The sequence below is a fragment of the Trichosurus vulpecula genome, chromosome 2 (genome assembly GCF_011100635.1).
Source record: "Trichosurus vulpecula isolate mTriVul1 chromosome 2, mTriVul1.pri, whole genome shotgun sequence".
Lineage (NCBI taxonomy): Eukaryota > Metazoa > Chordata > Mammalia > Diprotodontia > Phalangeridae > Trichosurus > Trichosurus vulpecula.
The window spans coordinates 258,964,927-258,989,281 of NC_050574.1; the positions used below are offsets into that span (position 1 = coordinate 258,964,927).

The window sequence follows — 24,355 nt, forward strand, 5'->3', positions numbered from 1 at the left end:
CTTTCAATAGCATTCACTTTAATATGTAATTTTGCTTTACTCTTTATAGAGAATATATTTTATAGTGTGTGTGAGATGTTGTAGTGTCTTTGGTGTCAAAAAATGTATGGTTATTTTTAAAACAAACAAAATAAGTGTATTTATATTCTAAAGTACTCTAGTAGTTTAGTTTCACAGACCAGTTCCCTATTTGGGGTATTCTGATGAAGCTGTAAAAATTTGAATTTGAGTTTCCATTATAACTTCCTTATCTTAAAAGATTTATTTTTTTCCTCATTATAGAAAACGAAATGTCTCTAACATCAGTGCAAGCTGGCATGATAGACATGTACCAGTGATCCCAGAACTATAGAATAGCATTGTTTTATGATGCTTTGTGAATTATATGCAAATACCACTTCCAACACTAGTAAAATCAGTGCACAAACCTCTGAGTTTTGCTGTCTACTATGAAGATAAAATTGATGTGTGCAGAGAACAGTACATTTATGACTCTCAGGACTACCTCCTCTTGTGGCCTTTTTGGATGCAGAGTGTACTCCCCTGTGGATAGTGGTTTAGGGGAAACTAAGAGGCAGCAGTAAACAATTTAGCCAGCTTTTGGTTTTGTCACTATAGAGATGATAAGAGAGTTCTCTTTTTTTGCATGTAGGGGTCCCTTTTCATATTTTTTAAAACTTTGAATATATAGTTTCAACTTTCTAGCCTTAGATATACATGTCTTTGCTTATTTTACCAGAATACCCAGCAGCAGGTGGAGAAGGTCCTGGGAGAAATTACCGATAGTAAGAATAAACTGGCCTATGAGAAAGGGAAGCTCCAGGTACAAGATTTGTCAAACTTTGGTTATTTCCATAAATATTTTTTTTCTACATACAAGCTAATTAAACCCAGCTGTGAATGTTTGCAGTTTTTCAATAGTTTTCATGGAAAACATAGAGAGCCTCTTGTTATTTGCTTGATTTTTAAAAATTTTAATATATTACTTTTCCTAATAAAAATAGCCCAGGGAATTGGAATCTAGTATGGATAGGATGAACTTGGCATTCATTCACCTATTCAACAAGCATTTATTATAGGTTTCTTATATACTAGACATTGTGCAGTGCTGAGGATACATAAAAGCAAAAGCAATCTTGCCCTTAAGGAATTATGTTCTGCTGTTGTATGTGGTGCATATGTTCACAGAGTAGTTTCATGGAAAAGGGACAGCAACAACTGGGGGAATTAGGAAAGAGCTTTTGAAGGACAGAGAATTGTACTGAGTCTTGAAAGGAGCTAATGATTCCAAGAGTCAAAGCTAAAGAAGAAGAGCATTATGGAGATAAGCCATGGAATACCTTGTACAGGGAAACCTAGGTGAGCAAATTTGAATGAAACATGGAGTATATGAGGATGAGTAATATGTAATTATCCTGAAAAGATAAATTGGAGCTAGATTAAGAAGGTCTTCAAACACCAGAGGCATTCTTGAAAAGAGAACTGAAAGCTTCATGAAAAGAGAACTGGAAAAAACTGAAAGAAAAAAAGAGAACTGACATCATCAGATCTGTAGCTTAGGAATATCAATTTGGCAGCTCTATGGAAGATGTTTGGGAGTTAGGGAGACCAATTAGATTATTATAAAAGTCTGAGGGAGGTGATGAGGATCTAAACTAGAGTGGTTGTAATATGATGGAGGAGAGGGGATAGATGCCAGAAATGTTGTAAAGAAAGGGTCTTGGAAATTGATTGACCTTGGATGAGTGAGAGTGAAAAGTCAGGAAGGATAATGGAACCCTTAACAGAAATAGGCAAGTCAAGGGTAAGAATAATGATAATAGATTTAGAAAATGATTTCCTCATAACCATTGTTTAAAGTGGGTATTTTATTCTGAGGTATCACCTCACACTATCTGATTGGCTAATATGATAGAAAAGGAAAATGATAAATGTTGGAAGGGATGTGGGAAGATTGAGATACTAATGCACTATTGGTGAAGTTGTGAACTGATTCAGCCATTACATAGAGCAATTTGGCACTATTCCCAAAGGGCTATAAAACCATGCATACCCTTTAATCCAGCAATACCACTACTAGTTGTGTATCCCAAAAGAGATAGAAAACAAAAATGAAAAGCACCTACATGTACAAAAATATCTATAGCAGCTCTTTTCTAGTGGCAAAGAATTGGAAACTGAAGGGATGCCCATTAACTGGGGAATAGCTAAACAAGTTGTGGTATATGCGTGTGACAGAATACTATTGTGCAATAAGAATGACAAGCAGGTGGCCTGCCTGTACATCACTGTAGCTGCGCTCTATGCTGCTCAGATCCCAGAGTGCTTCTTCCCTGGAAAGTGTGACATCTGGTTTCACTCCCATCAGCTCTTTCACATATTTGTGGTTGCTGGGGCTTTTGTGCACTTCCATGGTGTCTCAAACTTCCAGGAGTTCCATTTCGTTATTGGTGGGGGCTGCAGTGAGGAGGATGCACTGTAAAACCTGCCAGTGTCCTCAGACCATAACCCAGAACCAGGGCCAACAACAGTTGTGGTCCATATTGACTGGCCACTGATGCAAAACACCAGAAAGAGCCCCACAACTTTGAAACCCATCTGGGCATCGAGGCTTCCCAGGGGCTGGACATGGTACACGATAGAGAAGAGAAAAACAAAAATAAATCATACCTCAAAGGATTAAAAAAAAAAGAATGATGAGCAGGATTCTCTCAGAAAAACCTGGAAACACTTACATGAACTGATGCAAAGTGAAATGAATAGAACCAGGAGAACAGCAATATTTTATGATGATCAATTTTGAATGACCTGGCTGTTCTCAGCAATGCAGTGATCCAAGACGACTCTGAAAAACTTAGGATGAAACATGCTATCCATCCCCAGAGAAAGAATTGATGAAGTCTGAATACAGATCAAAGCATACTTTCGTTTACTTTATTTTTCTTAGGTTTTTTTGGTCTGTATTTTCTTTTATAACATGACCAATATGGGAATATATTTTGCTTGACTACACAGGCATAACCTATATCAAATTGCTTGCTTTCTCAATGAGAGGGGAGGGGGAGAAAATTTGGAACTAAAAATTTTAAAAACAAATGTTAAAAGTTGTTTTTACACATAATTGGGAAAAAATACTATATAATTTTTTTAATTTAAAAAAATTAGTGGGTGGCTTTAAAGATAAGATATTTTACAAATAAGGAATCTCATCCAGAATACAGATCTGTTAATCTATCTATTAATTTAAAATAAAATACATACCACTTATTAGCCAGATTTATTTGTAAAAGAAAATTTTTGGAATAATAAAATAGTATAAAATAGTCATTAGAATGTGAGTAATTTTTTTTAATTTATTGATTTTACCAGCATCAAGAAATGTGGGCTGAGGATACTCAGAACTTCAGGCTGTTTTAAATATAAAAATAACTGGCCAATTGGAGGAAATATTAAAAGGAAAATCTGTATATAGAATCCTTAAAAATGCAATAATTTTGAGTGCTGTCTTAAATGTCTTAATACTACACATATTATAAAAGAAACCTTTTAGTATTGAATTTGAAATAAATAATATAGAATTCAGCATAGAGTTGATTGTTATTGTTTTAGGGGTTCAAGTAAAGGGGTTGGAAGGGAAAAAATTAGCACTTTGAAATTAGCAGAGTTTAAGAATATGCTTTTCATGCCCACAGTCATATCAGCAGCTGTTGCTCTGACTTCCATTATATAGTAAATGGATGTAATTCAAATTTACAATCTGAATTGAGGAAAAAGATAATTTTAGAGGAAGATTATTTATATTACTATAGTCTTTTTGTATTTCCACAATCATAAACGGCATTATTTGTTTATAGACCATGAGAAAGATATTTTGAGAAATTAGGTATACTAAAAACTCTTTACTGACCTTGGTCTGATAGAGTTAGCTGCTGTTTTTTTTTTCTTTTTACTTTAAAGTCCACAAAAACAATACACTGGAAAAGAACGGTCAAGTTTGCCTTGTGTCATTGTCAATTTTGCTCTTTTAAAATCATGATTCATCATGATGTGTAGCTGTATAGCATCAACAGAAGAATAATGATGTTTAATGAAGGTATTTGTGTCATTAAAAAGCTTCTGGAAGAAAAAAGTTTCCCCAATGCAACTGGTACCATTCTCTTCCTCCTAGTCTCTTCTAGGCCTAGCTCATTGTCCATCAGCAGTGCCTAAGGTATTTATATACTGAAGGATAGTTTAATGGGCTGTTTATCTGACTTCATATCCTTATCTAGACAACTGGCATTCCTAATTGTAGTATGAGGGCAGAGTTTATAATTTCAAAGAGGATCATATATATGTCTGAAAGGTTCGGAACCGCTGGATATAAGGAATTCTCAAAGTAGGAGGCAGAAGAATCAAAGCATATATTTAGGCTCCACAGTAACCAACCCACAAACCAGTATCCCCATTTTGATATTTTGATCAAAAGCTTCCAGGCCCAATAAGTCCGCCTCACAAGAGTAACCAGGAGGCCACAGAGAAGCATGATGGTATAAAGCAAAATCATATACATGCTTCCCTCTATGGTAAAAAGATTACCCACTGGCCTCAAGTCCTTGTTCAGCACTCCTCAATCCACACGTAGGTCAGCTCTGCTACCGGCAGCTCCTGCTTCAGCTTCGGCTGTAGCTGTAGCTGTCTCTGGCTCCAACAGTAGCTTTTTTTAACCATCTGCCTAGCAGCTTCTGTGGGGGTGTAAGGTACACCAGGGAAAGCACAGGTTCTTTTGATCTGCTTAATCAAGGGAAGCAAGGTGAAGGTGCCGACAAGCTTACTTTAATCCAGCATTCATTCAGTTCAGGGGAAAAAACCAGCACCCCAAACTTCAGAACATTCATTTAGTTCAGGGGAAAAAGCCAAACTATTCAAGGGCACTTGTTGACTAAGTGCCAAGGAGCCCATTTTTGGTTACCAACACACTAATCCATTTTGGTTTTCCTATGTGGATTGTTAGTTAGGTCTCTTTGGTAGCTATGGAGTAACTATGCATTCTATGAATAACAGAGAATCTTGTAGATACTCTGTAATATTGTGCAGCTTGATCCAATCAGCACAAAATCATCAGCAAGCATGAGGTACTGGAACACTCATTACGTATTTTAAAAAAATCTTTCTTCCACTTTTGGATAAAGGACTAGATAGTTTGTCCAGCCTTCACAAGCTTTCAAAACTCCCCAATTAGGAATTATGCACACAAGATAGAGCAATTATAGCTTTTTTAGTAGGCTAAAACACTAAGATGCCCAAAATGTAACAACCTGATTAATATCACAGAAGGCTAATCCCCAGAAGGCTCACTCACTATGCCCTCCTTCACTAGCCCCTACTCTCTGGGAGCGTGGCACAACTTATCCCACCAACTTGTGCTCTAAGTCCATTCAGCAGTTTTCTTGCTGCTACTATCAGCTGTCAGCACAATTTGCCCCTACGCTTACTGCACCATTCAGTGACAACTAGTAGTGGACCTCAACTCTGCCCATCTTTTTATGGAAGAGAGAGAGGTATAGGAAAGTGGAAGTGAGCTCTGCCTGGAGCAGTAGCTCCTTGGAGCAGTGCTCAACCAGAGAACCTAAAGAATAGGGGAAACTGGGATAGGATGCAGGCATGTATGTGGGACTATACCAGGCCTGAAGGAAAGGGGACTGGCATCCAGAAGATCAGTTTTGGTGCTTCCCCAAAAGTCACTTGAGGCAGGGACTGAGGCTGATTTGGAAAAAAAAATAGGTGACTTTCCCAATGTGAGCTGAGCTAGCTCTTTGTTCTTGCCACTGGGGGAATTCATAGTCAAAGGGGAAAGAATCAGAAAATGAGCAATAGAAGAATATCAGGAAAAAACTTGGGAGAAAAACAAATCAGTTATAAACTAGCTCAATCAGATAAATCAGCAGGAAATATATTAAAACACCTATACAAACCCAAACATCTCTAAATAAAAATTGCAAAACAAAGAAAACTGAATCAACACCTGATTGGGCAGAGGACCCTGTGATTCCCAAAAGAATATGGAATCATAGCAGGATATTCCCAGATGATTCAAGAAAGAAATAAAAATCTTGAAAGCAGAATTTAAAAGGGAACAGATATCAGAAATTAAGGCCTACATAGCAAAAATAATAGCAAGGCAGAACTACTTGAATCCATGGCAATGAGTTTTTCCAGAGAAGTGAAAGAAAGAAAACTTGACTAGTAATACAAATGTATTTAAGTGAAGAACAATCTGGGAGGAGAGAAGGAATTTGCATTGTTAAAAGAACACATTCTCTATATAAGCCAAACACATTGAATTCAAAGACAAGATGTGTAGAGACAACATAAGGATCATAGTCCTCACATAACATGACAAGTCAAAAATAACACCACAATGCAAGAAGTAAAACAAGAAAACTGTCTAGAACTGTAGAGAAAACAAGTGCCAATCAAAAGAATCCATAGACCAGAAAAAATAACAACTCATGCTTAAAACTTCAAGGCACATATTGATTAAATTTAACAATTTCAATACAACAAATTCTGCAAGCAATCAGACATTCAAATATAAAGGGAAGAGAATACCCATCAAAACCCACAGAATGTAATGGAATAACATGTTCCAAAATGCAAAAGAGCTTGATGCAACCCAACATTAAATAACCTATAGAATTGTACCTAATCATGAATGAAAAACAATGGATATTCGATAAAAGAGAAACATTTGAAGTATTCCTACAAAAAAAGAAAAAAACAGACAAGATTAAATTATTTTTGTAAATGCCCCAGAAAACAAATCACAAAAAAGTGAATAAATATCACTACCAAGAAAATGAGTAGCAAAATAAATTAACCCATCTCTTGTTTGTTGTTTGTCCTTCATTCTTGAAAAGGACCAATGACATGAGGAGGGTGCTCTCTTGATTTGCAAGTGAATTGGATTTAAGTCACCAGCCTCACTTTCTCTTCTGGAGCCATCTGGGTTCAGTGGAAAGATACAGATCAGGGCAACTGGAGAAGGCCCTGGATGCAGTAGGAGACCTTGGCCTTTTTAAGCCAAAGTTTTTCCCAGGTCTCAGTTTGTCTGAGGCAATGCTATTCAGCGATTAAGGCTAGGTAAGAAATGAGGCAAAGAATGATCTCTTTTGCTTAGTGAAAAAAAAAATCAATCTGGGAGAGGAAGACCCTCAGCCCTGCCTCCCTGAAATCCAATTCAGTTTCAAGTCAAGGTATCACCTGACTTTCCTGATGTCATTGGTCCTCTTCGAGAACAAAGGACAAACAACAATCTATATGACTAGTAGTAGCTGCCTCACTGGGGACCCAACCGGCCAGTTCCAATTGGGCAATGACTCATCTCTAGAAACTATTAAAAGGAAGAAAAAAACAGAAAGAGAAAGAAACCTAGAGTTAAAAACACAACAAAAACAACAGAGGTACCAATTAGAGATTTCTTTCTAAAAGTACCCAAAGGTTTAAAGTGAAAGGGGAATTTTAATAGGAGAAATAATGGTACAAGAATAGGCCTGAAACACTATGGACTAATAAACATCTTAACCAATTGCTTTCTCTTACAGTTGAATCTGGTTTTTTTGTGGGAATAAACAACAAAATGGAAGAGTCCATAAAAAGGGAAAGGGGAGAGAGATCGAGAGAAATGAGTGATATATCCTTAGCATGTCTTTGGTATATAGTGAAGGGAAAAGAACACCTATAGTCTCTCAAGAAAAGGGTCTACCGTAGAATAGGTGAACTGGTAAAAGGAGGGATTGAAATGAGGGGAAAGAAAGGGTAAGATCTCAATTCATTGGTGGGAGTAAATTGAGCACTTCTGTGGAGGGAGAGATGATATATTCTGTAATAAGAGACAGGAGCATTACAATAGATATCTATAGGGATATGGTGCTCAAGAGATCACCTTTGAGAGAGTGTTGTGCCTCCAGTGATAGTATCCTGCCTCAGGAGAAGAAGAATCAGTGGTCCTAGGATAACCAGCATCCAGAAGAGTGAGAAGGCATGAATTCAGAGAGATTTCATGGCAAATAGGAAATAGTATAATCATGGGAGAGCAGAGAGAGGGTTGAAATGTACCATGTAATTAAAGACAGAAGGAAATTTCTACCATGAGGCCATACATATATTCTACCTAGTACAGGAAATGATACTTCTAAGAGTTGGACAAAAAGGAAAAAGGGAAAGGTGTTGAGATCTATGAGGCAATAACAGAAATTGTTTAGAAAGGTAACTAAAAATAGGTATTTTAGAAGCTTTGCTTCTATGAGGAACACAAACACTAAAGAAGGAAATGGTTAAGTAAAAGAACCATGACAGAAGAATAAAAGTTGACAATAAACAGAAGGGAAAGAAAATTGAGGAAGAGAATGAGGATAAGGGACTTTGTTAGAAAAAGGTGCTGAAAATGAAAAAATAAAACCCAAAAGTTGAAGTAGGGAAGAGTGTAAAGATTTTAATTAGCTTCTTAGCTGAGAAAAAAGGGAGAAGTAGATAACTAAATAAAAGACAGAAAGAAAAAGGAATGAATAAGTTAAGCAAAACTTAAAAACTAGGGGGAAAGATGACAAACAAGAGGAGGTGGGACTTGAGAGTGAGTGGAAGGGAGAATAGGGTTACTTTAATTAATTAGAGAAAATTGGAGGAAATATAAACCTAACTTATAACTTTATATGTGAATGGATTCAACAATCCAATAAAATGAAAATGACAGATTGAATAAGAAAACAATACCCTATAATCTCTTGCTTTCAAGAAACTTATCTAAAAAAGTAAAGACATACACAGAATAAAAATGAGATTCTGGAATAAAATTTACATGCTTCAGGTGAATCCAAAAAAGTAAGAGTTGTAATCATGCCTATCAGACAAAGCAAAAACAAAAATTCACAAAATAAAGATAACAAGGAAATTACTTTATTCTGAGAGGAACCACAGACAACAAACAAATATGTAAAACGTATATGCTCCTAATGCCATAGCCTCTGAATTCATAAAGGAAAAATTAATTACAAGATAGCATAGTAAACATAGTATTAGCTAGAGACTTTGATGTTTCTCTCAGATTTGGACAAACCTAACAAATATAAAATTATGTGATATGAGGAGTAGATGGGTTGGACATGTGGAAAGAGCAAGAGTGATAAGTGGAACCCTAGTGCTACACTGGTACCCTGATGATATCAGCAAAAAGCAAGGAAGACCTCTAACATGTTGGCTTGTTGAACTTTTGGGAGACTGAACAAGAAACACATGGGACAAGTGGTCATTGATGGGTTGCAATCTGGATCATTGGAGAGAACTCCTAAATCAGTGAGATCACAGATTTATTTAAGTGTATTTAGTCAAATCTAGCCATTCTTTCCGATGGCCACTACCACTTTTTCAGTTGACATCAGGTACTGAGGTGGCAAGAGTTGAAATGTGAGGGTTCTACTTTTCCTGCTGATGATAAAAGATGGCCTTAGTATCTCTGTACTCTGAATTACAGGTATTAGTACATAGGAGGTGGGATCTTATTAGATAAGAAAAGTATCAATTGATTAGTTTACTCATTTGATCAGAGAAGGAACAGGTATGTGTCATTGGTAATGTTCTGGTCATAAAGGACGTTACTGAATATATGTCAACGGTCACTTTGCTCTTCTATTCCTCTCTGTCACAGCCCAGGAAATAAGTTGTTGATAGAATCAAGAAGATTGATAATAATGATTTCCATGTTATGTAGTACAGGACTCTTCAAGTCCTGGCAATCACAGGGTCACTTCACTCTACTTCTTTTGTCAAAATCCCAGTGCAAGCTTAGGAAGTGGCCAAGGTCTTGGCCACATATTGGTGTAATGGAAAACAGCACTTCTTTTCAGTAACAGCAAAGCTTATCTAATTGGGTCCTTGGTAGTGAAGGAGGCTGGAACAGTAAATGATTTGTAGATAACAGCAAACAGCACACAGTGATACAGGGCAGGGTAGTTGAAATTCCCACTGAGGACAAGAAGGAGGAATATGTGGAAAGAAGGCCTTGTCTTATTTGTTTTGCCCAGGCCTTAGATCTTGAAGGGCTGATTAGGCTGCATTGCATCGATGATTTAATGTTCAAATATAGTCTTTAGTTGCAAAACAGGGAAGGGCTATATGCATTGAGCCTGCTTTTGGAGGAATCTTATATTAATTTATATTATGAAGGGAAGTTAGCTCTCTAGAATTGACAGATTGTTTGTTCCTGCCAGGCTTTTGTTGATGTATTGACCTGACTATGTCTCTATAGATGGACTCTGGAGAGCTGCACCTATATATCCTTGTTGAATGTTTGTTAGTGTTTGTTTATATTTAGCTGGGTGTAGGGTGTGTTCAGTGAAGACAAGCACCTCTGATGCGAGGGCTGCCCAGCCCTTTTCAGGGCTATTTTCCACCTTTTGTGTGTACCTGATCTACTTAACTCTCACCTGTGGCTCCAAGAAATTGTAGCATGCACAGTGGCCACACCCCAATAATATGTTTCAGAAGATGGGCTAAACTATAAGTCTAAAACTGTTGGTGAGTTGGGGGGTGAGGGGTGTTTACCCCAAGCATGTGAAGACTTCTCTTAGTGGAATGGGTGAATGAGAACAATTTGTTCCAACGGCCATGAAGGCAGCTGAAGCAGGCACTGTGGAACACTTAGAGCTTGGTTAGACATCGCAGACACCAAGGTCATCTGCTGCAGCTCGAGCCATCACCAGTCATCTTAACTGTGTCCTGCCACTGGACTGTAATGACTCTGGAAAAGAGAGTGAGGCCACCAGCTTTGTGCAACTCTGCCTTGCTTAGATCCAATTTACACACAAATCAAAAGACACTACCCATACCATTTTAATATTTTTACCCATCTCAAAGTCTCATGGTGACAGGCAAGTGACAAAGTAGCAGGCACAGATACACTGGGAGCTGTAGTCACAACTCTGCATACAGGCAGCCCAGACCATAGGGTCCTGTCACTGGAAGTAGCAATGGGATTTGCCAGCCCCCCTGGGTGTCTGAGCAACCTTTTAAGGATCACACTGCTCACCTCCTGGTGTGAGGAAGGGGCTAAGAAAGGTGCCCTAAAAATTATCTGCTTACTCAACCATTGCCTGATTACCACTCTTGTAATAAGAGAACTGAGCAGGTATCACATCCAAATAGCAGCCCTGAGTGAAACAAGGCTGGTAAACGAAGGCCAGATTACTGCAATTGGAACTAGATACGTGTTTTTTCTGGAGTGGCCTAAGTGAAGGGGAGTGCCATGAAGCTGGTATAGGTTTTGCAATCAAAGCTAATCTAGTCAACAAGCTTGTATGCTTACCAAAAGGAGTGAATAACATGCTCATGACAATGAGATTGCCAGTTGCAGGAAAACACCATACCACTGTATCATCAGTGCCTATGCCCCCATCATGACGAACCCTGATGAGGTCAAAGAAAAATTTTATGAAGCCCTGGAGACTCTTATCAGTATTCCAAAAGAGGACAAGATTATAATTCTTTAATGCTAGGATAGGCTCAGACTACTGGACTTGGCAGGGAATCCTTGGGAGGAATAGAGTTGAAAACAGCCACAACAAAGACTTGTACATCTTATGACTTTCTCATCACCAACACTGTCTCCTGTTTACCTAAACACAATAAAACTGCATAAATGTACCCTTGCAGCAAACATTGGCATTTAACAGACCATGTGATTATAAGGAGAAGAGACAGACAGTATGTGAGAGCGTAATAAAGGCAGTGTGGTGCAGAGTGCTGTACCGATCATAGACTCATCCTCTTCAAGCTAAATGTTCACATTCAACGAAAGTGGTGGCCCCAAGGCAAAATGACTACCAGAAGAATTAATGTCAACAGGTTAGAGCAACAGTGAGTGGCAACAGTTTGTTGCTAACTTGGAGGGAGAGTTGAGCCAACACACAGCTGGCAACAGCGGAGCAGAAAAGAAGTGAGCAGCTTTCAGAGATTTGGTGTACGGCATTGCGTTTGCTCATCTGAGTCAGAAAACATGCAAACACCAAGACTGGTTCGATGAAATGATGGGGAAATTTAGAAGCTGCCAAGTGTAAAATGAGAACTCCACAGGATTTACCAGAAGGATAGTTCATCCATCTCTAAGAAGGCAGCATTTAACTCGATCGAAAGTAAAATACAAGCAAAGCTTAGACATGTGGGATTTCTTGGCTCTGTAAGAAGGCAGACAATATTCAGTTTTATGCTGATAGTAACAATTCAAAGCACTTTTATTATGCCCTAAAGGCTATTTATAGGCAAAGACCTATGGTGCATCTCAACTACTCAGTGCTGATGATTAATGATAAGGACATGACCCTAGAGAAATGAGCTGAACATTTCCATAGTGTTCTCAACAGACCATCACCAATCAATGCTGAAGCCACTGACTGTTTACCTCAGGTTATAGTCAATCTCTCCCTAGCTGAATTTCCAACTGAAGAAGAGGCTTTGAATGCTATTACTCTCCTTCCATGTAGCAAAGCATGTAGTGCTAATTCCATTCCAGCTGAGATTTACAAGGTAGGGGGTCCATTGCTCATACAAAAGCTGGCTGAAGTTTTCCAGGTTATATGGCAAGAGGAGGTTATCCCCCAGGAGTTCAAGGATGCCTCCATTGGCCATCTCTGTAAAGGTAAAGGAAATAGATTGTCCTGTGACAATCACAAGGAGGTCTCTCTCTTAGTCATTTTTGGCAAGATTCTTGCCAGAGTCCTCCTTAATAGACTAATCTTTCATCTAGAAGATGGTCATCTACCTGAGAGCCAGTGTGGCTTTGGAAAGGGCTGAGGAACAGTCGAGATGGTGTTTGTTGCCCAACAACTCCAGAAGAAATGCCAGGAGAAGAACAGAGGTCTGTACACAATGTTTGTAGATCTGACCAAAGCCTTTGATGTTGTCAGTTGTGAGGGCTTATGGAAAATTATGTCAAAATTTGCTTGCCTAGAGAAGTTCATCAGTATCGTACGTCAGTTTTACAATGGCATATTTGCCCAGGTTCTGGATAATGGACGATGCTTTTGTGCTTTCCCAGTCACCAATGCAGAGAAATAAGGCTGTGAGCTTGCTCCCATGCATTTTAGCATGATGTTTTCAGCTATGTTGTCAGACACCTTCAATGAAGACGAACACAGCATCAAGGTCAGTCAGCTACCCCACTGATGGTAAATTCTTCAACTTGAAAAGGCTACAAGCCAAGATTAAAGTGGAGAGAGTGTTAGTGCATGATTTCTTGTTTGCAGATAGTTGTGTACTCAATGCAGCCTTTGAAGCTGAGATGCAACAAAATATAGATCAACTCTCTGCTATTTGTGCTAATTTTGGCCTAACATTAACACCAAGAAAACACAGGTGCTCCATCAGCCAGCACCACACCATCCATATACTGTGAATAAGTTCACTTACCTTGGCAGTATACTTTCCAGGGATGTACACATTGATAATGAGGTTGACACACGCATTGCCAGAGCTAGCTCAGTGTTTGGTTGACTCTGAAGGAAAGTATGGGAGAGAAGAAACCTTATAGACTGACTACCAAACTGAAGGTCTACAGAGCTGTTGTGTTGACCTCATTGTTGTATGCCTGTGAAACTTGGACCAGTGCCATGCCAGGAAACTGAATTGCTTCCATTTGAATTGTCTTAGGAAGATTCTGACAATCACCTGACAGGATAAGATTCCAGACAGTGAGGTCCTTTCTGAACTAAACTGCCAAGCATTCAAACTCTGCTTCAGAAAGCACAACTCAATGGGATGGCCACATTGTTCGAATGCCAAGCATATGCTTGCCAAAAAGACTATTTTATGGAGAACTTACAAAGGGCAAGTGCTCACATGGTGGTCAGAAGAAGCGATACAAGGACACTCTCAAGGTCTCAAAAACTTTGGAATTAATTGTGTGATATGGGGGACACTGGCATAGAACTACCTAGCATGGCATGCCTTCATCAGAGAAGGTGCTGTGCTCTGTGAGCAAAGCAGAATTGAAGTAGCTCAAAAGAAATGCAAGATGTGCAAATTTAGAGAATCTATCCCAAATGTTCACATGTACTATTTGTGCCTGACCTGTGGTAGAGCGTTCTAAGCTCATATTGGTCTGATCAGCCACAGTCAGACACACTGTAACTTGATTCTAACATAGTGACATCATTTTGGTCCTCTTCGAGAATGAAAGACAACCACCAAATTTAAATTTAGTGAAAGGTTTTTTTTTTTTTAATTTACCTCATTGGTTTAATCTCTCCAGATCCGTGATTTCCATTTGGAAATTTGTGCATCAAGCACAAAACAAGCTGTTAATTTCTGAATTGTTTTGGAAATGGAGATCTGGGCCTATCCTTTTGGGATATTCAGAGACAGAGGGTGGGTGTAAGTGCTCGAGGTTTGGCATCAATTTCTAGGGAAAAGTACTAGTAAGATGAAATATCTATACTTTATCAATTTTTCAGTTTTAGGGTTTGACAGGTTGGGTCAGCTTGGTACTTTAGCGACACCTTCTCTTGAAAGTTTTTTTCTAATCTGTTAGAATATGCAAATTCTTCAAGAATAGAGATTGTTTGTATCCTTACTGCCTAGCACAATGACTGGCACCTAGGACATGCTTAATAAATGCTTATTAATTGATTTTTGTCTAACCATATAATAGTCCAATACTTTGCACACAAACATGTTGCAGCTATAACCAATTACTTCCTATCTATATAGATGTAGTCATTTTTTGTGATGTTGTATTATTTGCTATGAACAACATCTTCCATTTCTCTTCTCAGATAAAGTAGTCACTTCACTAAAGTCCAGCTCTGATGCTTTATTGTAGCATTAAACCTGGGCTTCTTACAGGCTATACCAGTGGAACACAAACTCTGGCAGGTCTCGCCAAGCTTGAAAAGCATTAGGTTTAGTTTTTTTGTCAAAGAACTAGCCTATTTGAAGGTCAGCCTACTCAAGTATGAGCACAGTTAGCCACCAGGTAGTAACTATTTTTAGCCATATGAAGCCATGAAATAGAACAGAAACAAAATTGACTTCGATCTTTTGAGGCCCCCTTTTGTTTCTACAATAGCATAGAAGCAGAAAAGAAAGTAGACAATACCAGGTATCACACTTTTAAAGACTATTCACAGGTCATTGATATAACTGTTAGTACTTTCAACATGTTGCCTTTATCCAAAGTCTATCATATTGATAATTATTGACATCTTACTATAAATAAAATCCAAAGATGTTAAGCACTTCACAACTGAATGGAAGATGAACTATCAGCTCCTTGGAGAGGTAAGTAAAGAAGTTGGTAGAGTTGGTTCTATAATGTTCCCAAAGGAAACAACAAAATAATTTCATGGTATGATTATTTTGCTATTTCACCTTTAGGAGGTCATGATGACCAAAAGCATACAGACCACCACTTATGCATAAGCTTATGCACAAGTATCCATTACAGATGATAATAAATAAGTTATATGAAGAAGTCAATAAGATTTAAATCAATTCAACAATATACCTTGATATTAGATGATTTCAATGTGAAACCAGAAATAAAGGAAAATGTGTTTTGAAATCAAGGAACAAAATAGACAAAAAAGACTTATGGACTACTCAGAAATCCTATTCCTATATATCATGAGGTGCAGTAAGTACAAGACTATAACCTGCTTCTGTCTGTCTATTTTGCAGGCATTGGCATTTATAATCACCTACTCTAGATTTCCAGATTATTACTTATACAGGTCTGTTGAAATAGAGAAATGTCCTATAAGATCTCATTTTAAAATGTGAATATGTAAGTTACATCAAGTTAAACTTATGACAAACTATAAAAATCTAGGTTATTTCCATGTATTATAAAAATACATCAATTTTGTGAAAATATCAAGGATTCTCCATATGTTCCCAGACCTTCAGCTTGATTTCTCACTTTCAACTTCTTTCTCTTTCTTTTCAACCTCTTTTTTTGGGTAGGAGTTGAGGGTTCGTGATGTTTATGCTACCTTTTTTTTTCTATTTTCCTCTAGACAAAAGTTAAACAATTACAAAAAGAAATAAACTCTCTTGCTGATACTCGTTCAGAGAATGACAAACTACACAAGTTGAATAAAGCCCTGGAGACGAAATATGCTCAGGTATGATTAGTGCTTGGAAAGTCAGGTAGTTGCTATAGTATCGTTGTCTCTTAACAGACTGATCTCACACTCTTCCAGTGAAATCAATGTACTAGCATCTAATGCCATTAAAAATTTTTGTTATAGGCAAACTCAGAACTTACTGAAAATAAGATAAACCTACAAAAAACAGAAGCTCAACTGAAAGAGGTATGAAAATAAATATGTTGATTATTTGTAAACCTGTTAAATATACCAACAAGTAGGAAGGTATGGCTTTGGGAGTCATGCATGTTGGAAGTTTAACCTCTATAGTCTTCATTCTTAAGTTAAAATACAAATAGCTATTAGTACAAATATATCCTTTTGGTTATATAGCAGCTTTATTGGACCCACAGAAGAAAAGAAACTTAAAGCTTATTTGACTTAGATATTTTCTTTGTCAATGCATTGAATTTACATGACCCTGAACAGAGAAAAGTACAGAGCTCCATTAATGAATGACTGTTTTGTACTAGGTCATATATTGTTTTTTTCTACAAGAAAGAAAAAATTAACACAAGGTTAACATGGTCCATATTTTTAAAAAATATTTAGTGGGAAAAATACCTCCAGTAATGGGTTCCCTAAGGCAAATGACAATCTTCAGTGATCACAAAAGTACTAACATTTCAATATACAGGGAAAAAAATTGAACTCAAGTTCCTGCTCTGACACCATCAGCTATGTGACTTTGGGTAAATCATTTCTTTAGATCTCAATTTCCTCATCTGCAAAATGGAAATAATAATACTTGTACTCCCTAAGTCACAATTTTGTTCAATTCAACAAGCATTTTACTTGTTTGCCAAGCACTGTGTTAAGTGCTTGCATATAAAAATAAAACAGTCTTTGTCCTCAAGGAGCTTTCATTCTACTGTAGGGAAATAAATACATAGACAAAAACTGCCAAATATGTAAAGAAAGTATATGAAAGGAGGCAGATCCAAGATTACAGAGTAGCAGAAAGTACAGCTGAGTTTGCTGCCACGGCTCCTCCAAAAATATAAAAAAGGTATCAGACCGAGTCCTGATCAGGAAATACAAGGAAAAAAAATCAGTCATTTTTCTAGATTATGTCAGCATAGAGAAATACATCCATATCACATGCAATGATTCGGAATGACCTATGGAGCATTACAACACAAGGAGAGGCAGTGCACCAAGACAAGATGAGGTCCAAAGTCAAACACAGGTAGGCTTAAACTTGAAAAGGGCTCAGAAATGGATTCTGTCCCTTACTACCTAGTTCCACATCACAAATCCAGGACTGACTAAGAGGGGGACCAGAACCTAGGGGCAGCATTCCAGAGTGAGGAGCAGTCACAGGACCAAGCCTGTATATTGAACAATGAGCAGACTCAGAAACAAATAGAATCTTTGTGGTTTAGATTCCTGGATCAGAACAAGGTCTTAGTTCCAGTTTCCAGCCCATTCTGAAATCTGTAGCAGAATAAGCAAGGCAGGAATGCCAGGCCAAAGGACAGCATGCAGTTTTATTGCTATGAACAAGCAGAACTTTCCAGCTGGTTAATACTGACTGAATCCTGCAGTAGTCTAGTAGAAATGGTGCAAGTCTATAGCACTTGACTCAGACATGAACCCAGTTTGAGAATTTGCAGATTTGTATAGCAGGGCATAAATCAGACTTTTCCCTGAATCAGACCATTTGGGGAGCACTAAAAGCTTGCAAATCCCCAGCCTGAGCCATCTCTGGGATCCTAGAATAACACGATACTCAATACCCCCAGAAAGCAGCAGCAGGATCAACCCAGACATTCTCCCCAGTAGTTCACAGAGCCCAGCTCTAACAAAGTCTGAAGTCAGGAAGTAGGTTGGAAGAATGAGCAAACAACAAAAATGAATCCCCCTATAAAAGCTTGTATGACAACAGGGCCCTTAAGACACACACCTAGAAGGAGATTCTAAAATATTTATACATAAAGCCTCAAAGAAAAACATAGTTTGGACACAAGTTCAACCAGAATTCCTGGAAGAGATGAAGCAAGCATATAAAAAGGAGTTAGGATGTTTTTTATAAATGAAATGAGAGCACTAAAGAAAAAAATTTGGAAAGGAAATGAGAGCATGGAAGAAAGAATTGGAAAGAGAATTAAAGTGCATAAGGGGTACAAAAACTGGCCAAGCAACAAACTCCTTGAAAATTAGAATGGACCAAAAAGAAGCCATTGACTCCATGAGACAACAAGAAATATTAAAACAAAGTCAAAATACTGTAAAAATAAAAGAAAATATAAGGTATATCAAACCAAAAACAACTGACCTAGAAAACAGATAAAAGAGCAAAAATTTAAGAATCATTGGATACCTGAAAGCCATGACTAAGAAAAAGGGTCTAGACATTATATTTCATGAAATCTTAAATGAAAACTTCCCAGGTCTTTTAGAACCAGAGGGCAAAGTGGAAATAGAAAGGATATACCAGTCACCTCCCAAAAGAACACCCAAATGAAAACTCCTAGGAACATTATAGCTAAAATTCAGAGCTTGCAGGTGAAAGAAAAGTTACTACAAGCAGCCAGAAAGTACCAAGAAGCCATAGTAATGCTCACATATGATTTTGTAGTTATACTACAAAGGAATGGAAAGTTTGCAATATGATATTCCAGAAGGCAAAGGATATAGGCTTACAACCAAGTGTGATTTACCCATCAAAATTAAATATATTGTTATGGGAGGAAAAACAGACTGTTAATGAAATAGCAGAACTCCAAGTATTCCTGATTTTAAAAAAAGACCAAAGTTACACAGAAATTTTGAAGTACATACATAGTAATCAAGAGAAACATAGAAAGGTAAACATGAGTAAATAATCGTAAGGGACTAAAGAAAGATAAACTGTTTACATTCTAATATAGGGAGATAAATTAATATATTCCTTCATAGCTCTTTTGTCATCTGGGGTCATAGAGGAAGTCTAATTAGACAGAGGGCCTGTGAGTGGTTGTATTATATCTTGATCTTAAAAGTAGAATGGAAAGGAAGAAGAGCAATATACTGCACGGAGGGGAAGGAGAGGGAAAAATTATTTTACATAATAAGTATATGGAAATCAATACAAGAAATCTATTAAAAAAGTAGGAAGGGGTGGGAGAATGGGCCATACTTGAACTTCAGTATCATTTGATTTGGTCAAAAGAGGTAAGAACACACACACACACACACACACACACACACATACACACACCGAGTGAGGACAGAAATAATTTCATTGAATAAGAAAAGTGGGGGGAAAGGAGGAACAAGAATAAGGTAGATTAAGGGAGGGACTAGTCCTAAGTAAAACAAACTTCAATAATGTACCAAAATATTTATAGCAGCTCTTTTTGTATTAGCAAAGAATTAGAAAATGAAAGGGTGCCCATCAACTGGGGAATAGCTAAACAAATGATGATATATAAATGTGATGGGATACTATTGTGGTATAAAAAAAATTATAAAGGAGATGGTTTCCAAAAAAAAAAAACTCTGGAAGAGTCATATAAACTTATGCATAGTAAATTGAGAATTTGGGAGGAGAGTAACAATAATATTATAAGAATAAACAACTTTGAAGGACTTAGGAACTTTGATCAGCACAATGACCAACCCAGAGGACTATTCCAGAGGACTCATGATGAGACAGGCTACCCATCTCATGATAGGTGAAAAACTCAGTGCAGATTGAGACATTTTTTGAACGTTGCCAATGCAAGAACTTGTTTTGTTTGACTCTACATTTTTTGTAACAGAAGTTACAAACTACTATTTTTCTTTCTTTCTCATTTAGGGGGTGGGAGGGAAGTGGGAGGAAGAAAAGGTAGATTTTTGCTGATTTAAATTTAAATTTAAAAAAATACCAACATTAAAATATTTCTCCTGCCTCTCAGCAAAGAGACTGTGGACTAAGCAGTTAAGGGATGAGACATATTGTTTCAGACATGGTAAATGTTTTGGTTTATCTTGCTTGACTATTTATTTGGTACAAGAAAGGGCTTTGTGGTAGTAGGAGAAAGAAATTAATGGGAAGTAACTAATGCAAAAAAAAAGACTGTGAATAAAATATTTTTTAAAAGAACATTTACATACACACAAACTAGTTTTGTAGGTAGTGGAGGAGAACACTAAAAACTGGGAAGATCAGGAAAAGCCTCATGTAGAAGGTAGCACTTGAACTGGACCTGAAAGGAAAATAGTAATTTCAAGAGGTGAAAGTGAGGAAAGAGAGTATTGGAGATATGAGAGACTTGTGCAAAAATAGGGGGAGAAGATGCAATGCCACGTACAGGGAACATCAAGTAGGTTAGTTTGGCTGAAATGTAGAGTTAGAAAAAGATAGCTTGAAGCCAAATTGTGAAGACAAGACTTTGTTAAGTTAATCATTATCATTATGCTATAGATAGACAGACAGACAGACAGACAAATAGGTAGATAGATAGATAGATAGATAGATAGATAGATAGATAGATAGATAGATAGATACAACAAGCATTTATCTTACTAAACAGTTACTATATTCCAGCCGCTATTGTAAGTGCTGGGAACACAAATACAAGCAAACAAGACAAACTCTGCCCTCAAGAAGTTTACATTTTAATTAAGAAAGATTATACATAAAAGAGAGCTAGGAAAGGAGGAGGGGGACCAGCAACATGCTGTATAGCTGGCCAGGAAATAATATGAAGGCCAAGTTTTCCTGAAAAATAAGGCAAAAATCTCACCTATGAGAACCTGCTGTCCCATGATGTATTCCAAGGTAGTGGCAGGGTAAGAGAGATGAGGATGATGACTAGAATGTAGGCAGCACAGTGAGGAAACGGCTGGGAAGTATTATTGATGGGTTGAATTGAATTTTTAAACTAAAACTTAAAATCATGGCATCTTGAAGAGATCTTCAAGGTCATCTAGTCTGAGCCCATCATTTGAATTGATAAATAAACTAAAACTTGAATTGATAAGAAAAAAAGATTAATTAAATGATGGCTTCAGTCACGCAACAGTATTAGAACTGCACTTCAAGTCCCCTGACTCCCAGTCTGATGTTTTTCCACTGTACCGTGTTGCCTTTAATCTAGAAGCAAAAATTCTGTGTACATGGTAACCAAGGACTTGCAATTTGTCTTCACATAGAATTCACTTAAAGTTCCAATCAACTGTATGATCCTGGTGATGAGCAATGAGGTCACAAAGTTCGAAAAGGGGACTTCGTTGAACAGGTTACACTGAAGATAGTGTTTTGACAGTTTAGTTTAAGAAGTTACATAGGTCTTAGTCTTCAGTAGGGTATTCTCTGAAGTGTGATTTCTTCACCATCTAAATATCTTTTACTATTAAGTCAGACAAAACATTTAAGTAATTTCTCCTGAGCAGGTGTCTACCTCCCAAAAAATCTTGTTCTTGTTGATTAAATTATTCTGAAATGGTTTTTCCATCAAGAAGAAAGAAATCTCTAGAAAGACCAATGTCTGCAAAGTCCACTGAAAGTCCTGCTAGGTCCACTTTAAACAATGGAAAGGAAAGAATTTCAACTGTTGGTTTACCCAGTGTTATTTCAAGTCCTTCACGCCGAGTCAGCTTTGCACCTGTCTTACCTTCTGTGAGATCTCCTCAGGATTTGGGGGACTCAAAGGTCTCTCTGAAGACTCTTTTGAATGCTATTAAGACCATGGAGGGAAGACTGGAAGGTAAAATAGATATTCTTGCTGCCAGACCATTAACAACTGAAGAAACATCAAAAATTTTAAAAAGAGATTTGGTGAGTGAAGACCATGAGCATTTAAAATGGTGATTAGGAACCTTATTGCAATTTCAAGTATAAAACCAAGAAAAATTCATATAGTAAGCGAAAATATATAAAGGTAATACTGAGGGCCTTTCAACATGTCAACAAGATTTAATTATATAAGAAATAGATCATACTGAAATAGAAAATGTAAGGGAGGGTTTAGATCTGAGCTCCAGTTCTGGCTGTCATGTAATCACTTCCTTTTTTACTTTGGAGATCAAGATATAAAATCTGACCATTTCAATCCTGCAATTGCTGGCATACAAAAGAAAAATAGTGTATGACCTCAGGGAGCTCTTTTATTGTAGGGAAATAACAAATAGTTAAATAAATACAAAACATATAGAAAGTATATAAATACAAAGCAGTTTTATAGGTGATGGAAGAGAACACTAGCAACTGGAGAGATCTGGAAAGGCCTCATGTAGTGGGTGAAACTGGAGCTAGGCCTTGAAGGAAAGTTGTTATTTCAAGAGGTGGAGGTGAACAGATGTTTTAAAAATCATTTTTAGAAAAAAATTCTACATTTTTAGATATCTCCAATCTCAACTCAGGACATATTAGCTTTAATAAAGCCTTGGTTAAATGATTTTGTAATTACATTTCTATTCTATTTAAATATTTAACTATTTCTCTATAATTTCCATTTCTATTTCAAATAATTGAGCATGGAAGAGTATGGTTCTTTAAAAGTTCTAGTAAAAAATCTTCAATTGATATTAAAAATAGTAGGAAATTTATTATAGACATTGAAGAGGTTCTGCATGCTTTCTATAAACATTACAGCAAGAAGCACCCTGGTGTATATATTACAGTTAATGGCTGTATTACAGCTTAAAACAGGAATTTGCAGGCATATTTGGTTAGACCTTGAACAATGGTGCTAATTGACAGAATGATACTTCTTTCTTGTATCTTTTCCTGGGAAAAAAGCTGGGATATTAGAATCTACAAGGCAATACTCTTCCCTTTGAATCAGTTGAATTTCACTCCAAGAATACTAAACTTTTCAAATATTTGAAAAGAAAAAAGTTAAAGGAAAAAATCTTTTAGGAAATAAAGCTTTTAAAATAATGATTATCTAGAGAAATTTTATTGATATGCTAAAAGTTGGAGAAAAATTGAGGACAAAAAGTATTTTGTTGGTGTGTGTGTGTGTGTGTGTGCGCGCGCGCGCGCGCATGCAGGGGTGGGGGGGGAGTAGAAAATAAACTAGTCATAGTTAGAATTTCTACAGTATATAAAACACTTCCTTTAATTCCAGAGGACCTGAGTTCACAACATATTTCTGATACTTGTGTGACTCTGGACAAGTCACTCAAACCCTCTGGGTCTGTTTACTTGTCAGAAAAATGAGGGGATTGGACTATATGAACTGCAAAGTGCCTTCCAACTCTGTCTGTGATCCTGTGCACTTCTAACATCATTATTACTCTGATGTAAAGCTATTTTCTAAGCTATTTCAGTTCCATTAAACTAGTTTTCATTTCCCTGTCACCTCCAAAAAAGTTACCTGTATTTAAAAAAAAAGATTAGATAATGTTTATTTCTTCCTTGTTCTACATTATAATCTCATTAAAATTCTTTATTTACTTTTATTGTAGTCTTTATGTGAAATTTATAAGCTATTTTTTGCCCATGTGTTTACTTTTAACTATAACAAACCATTATGGGGGGAAAAATGTTATCTTTTGTAAAATCCAGAGAATGTGACCATTATTAATATTATTTTAATATTTTTAACATTTGTTTTCTAAGTTGCCCTAAGTTTCTCATTCTGATCATTCACCTCCTATATTTTGCAAATATTAATCATTTTTTTTTCTCATAAGATGCAAACTATTCTTGAAAAGAATGAAGACGATTTTTCTCGGGCAATTAAATCCCGTGATGCGCCATCAAGAGAAAGTCATAAAATAAGGGGGCACCTGGAGGCTTTGGAAGAAAGGGAAAGGAGCAAGGCAAGGAAACTGGCAAATCTCCTGTTAGTGAAACACGAGTGAGAACCTTTCATAAGCCACATTCCTTATGTTGTTGCCATATTTGGCAAGGAGGAAAACTAAACAAAAAAGAGACCTTTCTCCAACCAGCTTGATGTTTTTCCCCCTTAAAGGCAAGGTGGCTTTAAACTACCTTTAAAGTATTTCCCTTCCAAAATCCTTTTTCTTTCCTATTTTTTTTTGTCTTAGAAAGTTAAAGAAAGAAGCCAGACTTCTTCTCTGTTGGAGTTTTTCTTTAAAATCTTTAGGCCCTGAATAAAAATAACTTATCCTTTGATGTTTATATTAATGTATTAGAGAACTAATGTTAATTTTAAAAAGTCAAACCATTAAGACAAAGTAGATGCCAATCAGCTGGGGAATGGTTAAACAAATTGTGGTGCAGGAATGTAGTGGAATAT

The 24,355-nt window shown here is 36.9% G+C and overlaps 1 protein-coding gene across 1 annotated transcript in view; it reads left to right on the forward strand.

Annotated features, from left to right (window-relative positions):
- The window catches only part of CCDC150 (coiled-coil domain containing 150), a 138,654-nt gene that overhangs the window by 54,579 nt on the left and 59,720 nt on the right, over nt 1-24,355 (forward strand). The window contains exons 13-15 of the mRNA XM_036747116.1: nt 740-823; nt 16,044-16,151; nt 23,787-23,915. Coding sequence (XP_036603011.1) covers nt 740-823; nt 16,044-16,151; nt 23,787-23,915 — 321 coding nt within the window. The remainder of the gene's footprint in view (nt 1-739; nt 824-16,043; nt 16,152-23,786; nt 23,916-24,355) is intronic.